Source organism: Barbus barbus (assembly GCF_936440315.1).
Source record: "Barbus barbus genome assembly, chromosome: 5".
NCBI lineage: Eukaryota > Metazoa > Chordata > Actinopteri > Cypriniformes > Cyprinidae > Barbus > Barbus barbus.
Genome location: NC_136733.1, coordinates 6197379 through 6203745, shown reverse-complemented (window position 1 = coordinate 6203745; position 6367 = coordinate 6197379). Strand labels below are relative to the sequence as shown.

The 6367-nt window shown below is 40.3% G+C and overlaps 1 protein-coding gene across 1 annotated transcript; it reads left to right on the top strand.

The window, feature by feature from the left end:
* Positions 1-2283: 2283 nt before the first annotated feature.
* Positions 2284-3554, top strand: LOC306870508 (paraneoplastic antigen Ma1-like; the record flags this gene model as incomplete). Its single annotated transcript, XM_079417815.1, has 2 exons — positions 2284-2584; positions 2788-3554. The coding sequence occupies 2 exons, from the start codon at positions 2284-2286 to the stop codon at positions 3552-3554; spliced, it is 1068 nt and encodes a 355-aa protein (XP_079273941.1).
* Positions 3555-6367: the final 2813 nt, after the last annotated feature.

The following is a 6367-nucleotide window of genomic DNA, read 5'->3' as shown; positions in this document are numbered from 1 at the left end:
AAGCCGTTTAAAGCTTTATAAACCATTAAAAGGACCTTAAAATAGTTTCTGTAGCGGACCGGCAACCAATGTAAAGACATTAATATCAGTGTGACGTGTTCATATTTTTTAACCCGTCAGAAGTCTAGCCGCTGCATTCTGAACCATTTGAAGTCTAGAAAGTGAACCTTGGCTTATCTCTATATAAAGTGCGTTGCAATAGTCAAGCTTAGAAGTAATGAGGGCATGAATAGCCCTCTCAAAGTTCTTAAAGGACAGAAAAGACTTCACCTTTGCCAGTGCTCTTAGATGGAAGAAACTAGATTTGACCACAGAGCTGACCTGAATGTCAAACTTCAAAGCACTTTCGAGATAGACTCCCAGGTTTTTTTACACAGGGTTTTACATTTGGAGAGAGAGGATTTTTGGATTCAGTGTGTCCAAATACAATAATCTCAGTCTTATTATCATTAAGATTTAGAAAGTTTACAGCCATCCAGGCCTTTAAATCATTAAGGCAGGATAGTAGAGAGTCTAAGTAGTTTTTATCTTGTTTTAAGGGAAGATAAATTTGAGTGTCGTCTGCGTAGCAGTGAAAGGAAATGTCATATTTCTTAAAGATTGAACCTAATGGCGGCATATAGATGGAAAATAACATTGGAGCCAAGGTAGAACCCTGGGGATTCCACTTGTAAGTGAAGCTGTACTAGATACAGAGTCCCCAATATTAACTGAGAAAGTTCTATTTTCAAGAAAAGACTGAAACCAATTTAAAGCTTTCCCTTTGATGCCAGCGCATTTCTCCAAACGGGAAAACAGGACAGTATGGTCGACTGTGTCAAAAGCAGCGCTTAAATCCAAGAGCACAAGCACGACGGAGCTACCCGTATCCACAGTTCTCAGTACATAATTTATCACTTTAACAAGTGCTGTTTCTGTAGAATGATATTTTCTAAATCCAGATTGAAATACTTCAAAAATCTAATTTTCTTCCAAGAAATTATACGGTTGTTGAAAGACCGCCTTCTCAAAAATTTTAGAGATAATTGAACGTTTAGAAACCAGTCTAAAATTTGATAGAATTGTCTAAATTTGAATTGTTTAAAAGGTTGGACAGAGGCATGTTTCAAATAATCAGGTACAGTTGCTGCTTTGAGACATTTATTTATAAATGCTAAAAGATTGGGCCCTATCTAATTTAAAATGTGTTTAACAAGGCAAGGAGGAATTACATCAAACGAGGAACCAGTGGGTTTCAGCTTATTTACAATTTCCAGCAAGGACGAGAGAGAAATTACTGTGAATTGATTAAAAACAACATGACATACAGGAGGCACAGCTTAATCGGGTATTACAGGCATGGTATTCAATCTTGTCTCTTATTAACAAAAAATTGCAGAAAATTTTCACACATAGTTACTGACTCTATGTGGCATACTAATAGCAGGATTCACTACCGCATTTATAGTTTTAAAAACAGTTCTTGGGTTATTGCAATTTCTATCCATGAGGTCAGCAAAGTATTTAGACTTTGCTGATCTCATAGTCCGTTGAAATTTAGAGAGTAGTTCTAGTAGTTCTTAGTAGTTCGTAGGAGACCTGTAGTTGCACCATGTTTTTGCACCAATGTCAGGCCGTCGGTGAGCGTCCGTTGGGCTAGTTTGTTTGGTGTGTTCCACTCATCGGCTCTCGTCGGGCTCACGTCGGCGATAGTTTGCCCAATTCAACATGTTGAATCAGCGTCGGGCCATCGCGGATCGTCAGTGAGAGAGAGAATTCTGATTGGATGTTCAGTTTAGAGAATTAAAGCAAAAGAGATGAAAACGGGCAAGTAAATGAAGGCGGCCCATACAAAAGGCTGTTTTTTGATGTGGACATGATCTTGCCCAAGCATTCGAATATGTGAATGTTTTCATAACAACATGACAGCCCAAACACGCTGCTCCTCCTTTTATCGGACGGTAGGGCTCACCGATCTGACGCTGCGAGCTGCTCCCGTCAAGAAGCAGTGTGAGTCCTCCCGATCAAGCACCTCAAATCATGCGCTGCAATTTTATTGTTTGTTTTATTGAAATTCCCCCTAGACATTCTTATCATTTGAGCCATTCAACAGGAGAGGGCATCGTCTGGGATTGTGTTCAGATTATTCAGATTCCAGAAGCGGTGAAGTTCTGTGGAAAGAAAATTGGAAGTGATTTAAGTGTATACTGTAATTCTTTGAGAATTCTGTCTAGAGAGCTTTAATGTTTAACAGCTTTTTTTTTCTTCTTTGCACATGTACTATCAGTTATACAAAGGGATAAAATGGAGGATAGTGAGATTATTGCATGGTGCAGAGAGAAAGATGTTGCGCTGGACAGAGTTCTTATTCTGTGCAATGTGCCTAAAGACTGTGAAGTCTATAATGAGCTGGATGCTGTTCTGTGGATTAGGAAATGCAAAGTGCTTGATCGTCACTCTGATAAAACTAAACAATGTCAGTTTGTTTTGACTGAAATAACTGGTATCATTTCCCAGATGTCTATCCCTGCAGAGATTGGAGGACCTGAAGTGGGTCCTTGGTACACACAGGTTGTTCGTGTTGCAGCTAAAATCCCTAAACAGAGTAGGGAAGAAGAGTTCCAGACTAAGTTGATTTCTTTTCTCCAAAAAGAGGGGAAATCATTAGCTGACATACCAAGTTTTGTTTTCCCTCCACCTGACCTCAACCCTAAGCTAGGGTTGATGCCATAAACTCACTTGTCCAAACATGTCATGTGGCTTCATCTGAGGAGAGAGTTGGATATAGAAAGCTGTGCCCTTTCTTAGGATTTATACCTACTCCTCCTGGGGAAGATGAGTATGAGGTCTGGGTGGAGCAGACTACCCACATTCTGGAAGAATGGCAGTGTTCTGATAATGTCAAGAAGCAGAGACTAGTAAAGTGTCTCAGAGGTCCTGCAGCAGATATTGTTAGGTTTGAAAAGACTAACCCATCTGCTACTTTCAGTGACTATCTTAGTGTGCTAGAGTCAGCGTTTGGCACTACTGAGGATGCTGCAGATATGATGCTAAAGTTTCGGAGCACTTACCAGAATGAGGGAGAGAAGCTCTCAGCCTACATACTGAGGTTGGACAGGATGCTGCTCAGTATGCTGAGGAAAAAAGGTATAGAGTATTCTGCCCTGAATCAGCTTCGAATGCAGCAGATAGTCAGAGGTGCCCTTTCAAGTGACCTGGTGGCTGTGCATTTGAGGATAACCCATAAGCTATGTGCCCCTCCTTCTTTAAATGAGTTAATGAAGGAGGTGAGAAAAGAAGAAAATATGGTGAATAGTAAGAGTTCATTACATTCTAATGTAACCATGTCTGTAGTGTCCTCTGCCAAGGAGGAGCCATCTGCTAACACTAATACTGCAACTGCAGAGAGTAAAGCACCAACCAGACCAGTGAACAAAGCTAATGTCTTTTGCTACAGGTGTGGAGAAGATGAGCATCTGAAGCACGACTGTACAAATGAAGAAAACCTCAAGAAATTAAACCAGCGACTCATTAGAATGAGACAGTCGTCGGGAAACTTCTCCACGGCTCAGTAGAGGGACGGCCTGAAGCTCCGTAAAAGACACGTTCCACAAAGTGCAAAAGAGTCAAAGTTGAGCCAGCAGTTCTTCCGAGGGACCTAGTTCTGTTCTTCCTATCCAGGTGGAAGGGATCTATGCAAAGGCTTTGCTGGATAGTGGATCACAAGTCACTTTTCAGTACAGATCTTTCTATGAGAAATTCCTAAAGCATCTGCCATTGATACTGTAGCAAAGTAGCTCAAAGTGAGATGAACATAATTAATCATAACGGGTTGTTATCAATTATATATTCATCTTTAGGAATTAACTGCAGCATTAATTGTACAATAAAATGATTTGTTCGTCCGCAGTACGGACAGTTTTAATCGTCTATTGACTCTAAGGAAAATTATTTCTCTGGTCACGAAAAATAATTTCCTCACTAATACATTGGTCATAGAGCATGTAACGAAACCGGAACGTGACCTTCCGTGAACTACAGACACAGACAACCAAGCGTGAATACATATGGATGTTTATTAAACTACACTACAGGGGAACATGTAACATTGAACTAGACACAAACATACACACATTAAACATAGATGCCAATGCACGGAATGCATGGAGTGAGAGAGAGAGAGATCTCTCACGCGCAAGAGAGAGCATAATGGCAGGATTTGCACATCAGCTAAACACAACCTTTTAGAACAATCAAAGAATTACATCACATTAATCAAAAGGGGTCGAAGTGGTTACTTGCATATTGGTTCTGTTGGTGCTGAGTAAAGTGTCCCGGTGCATGTATAGTGCGTAGATTCTTGATGAATTCCTTTAGGAGTGAAAGCTTCGTTATTCCAGCCATGGGTTGATTGGTCCGAAGTGAATCACCAAAGTTACTGGACTCAAAACTGCCAGAAGCTCGGACTCCCCCCAAAAGAGGAGCCGTGAGATTTCCAAGGTGATATGTGTGTCTCCAGGGCACCGAAAGTAAAGAGAAGAAGAACTCGCCTTTTGGGTGTGGGAGAAGTTTTATCTGGTTTCCCTGTAACACCCATTTTGGTCAGTTTGACCAATAACAAGGCACATAGTTTCAGCAGGAAAGTGTTTCTTTGCACCCATATAAAGGTTGAATGTGGGGCCAGGTCTGTGAATTATATGCAAATGTCATAAAGACATAAAGTTCCAACTAAACATCAAGGATCATAAGCAGATGTTACAGAATCCCCCCTTTTGGCTGAAGATGTTCACCTGGAGATATCTTCAGACAACAGTGGATCATGATGGTCGAATCGCAGGTGGATCATGAAGGTCAGATGGCAGGTGGATCAGACAGGATGGATGACAAGTGGTTTCTAATTTTCCTCAGCCTTTGGATCCTCAGCTTGGGTGTTAACCTTGGTCAGGTTCAGCATTGTCGCTGCCTGAGTCCCTCTTCTCCGGTGGTTCCGTTTGAAGGTCCGAGGAAGTGCAGCCGTGCACCTGTTCATGGACCTTTGCACCACATTGACTCTCAGGACTGGATGTGGGTCTGAGGAGGTGTAACCTGTTTCTGTCAGTCGCGTGAACTTCCACTTCTGGATATTTTGGCCTTCTGTCGCGTTCAGTCAAACTGTAAAACTTCAAAAGTTTAGGGACAAATATAGTCCCTAAACTTTTTGGACAAACCTTATCTAAGTTCTCATCTTGCCCACTGATCTCTATTCATCTTTATATAGATCAGTGAATTTGGCATTATGATGTCATCTAGTGACATTTAGCTACCAGTTTTAGCTACTTTCAATTGAAAGCAACACTGCTTGAAACTGTGAACAACTGTGAAACGCCAACTGCTAACTGACCCCACTAGTGAGGTGTGCATTTAAAAGCGATCCGTTCGTGGTTAATGTATAAATGAATGCACACAGAAGATATTAAAAGCATGGAGATTTCAGGCAAATAAGGTGATCCCCAATTCACTTTTCTGTTCTAAAATCCACAACCCTTGATGTTGTATTCTCACATACATGAACCAGGAAAACTGCTTGCTGCTGCTGCTAATGCTACTGCTGTTATATGAACAATACATGCTTAGTAATTACTCCTCACGTGAATAACCTGCATGTAGTTTTACAACTTGTATGTTTTCTATTTTAAAATGCAAATCTGACGAGCGCAATATGCACTGAAATCAGAGTGAAGAACGTTTACTTATCTAGCTGTTGAGCTTCAGAGAACTCTGAAAGCGTGCTGCAGGAATCTCAAGTGAATACTAGCCAGCTATATAAATGCAAGGCAGTAAGCTCATTGGCTGCATATGCAGCATGAACCAATCAGCTTGTGCCAAGTATTTTAATCTATGGGGTATTGACATTTATAAATGATGCTAAGAAAATTGCATTTAAAATACAATATTAATGTTCAACCAACAAAATTTTGTTTTAGTGTTGTCAAATGGCATCCCCTTCAACCAGTAAAATAAAAATTCATTAACCATGTGCTTCACATTTTTGGTAACTAAGTAGTAAAGGAGACATTAGCACATGTTAGGTCACATGCTCTCAAGGCTCCATATTGAGCTCATTTAATACTACAAAAAAAACATAAATTCAAGTTATAAAAAAAATTAATTGTACATCCAAATGTGTTTTCTAAAGTTTAACAACTCAGAGACTCACAAATCTGAGTGTCATGCATAACTGACAAAGTCCTATTATGTGATGCATATTTGGTGTAGCTGGCTCTATTGCCCAGCATTGGCAGGCAATATAATAGCCTTTATGCATGTGTTTTAGGTTCATTTTTGGAAGATGGTGCGACAAATCTGTACTTATTTCAGAAAGTATTGATGATAGTGATATGAGTGCATC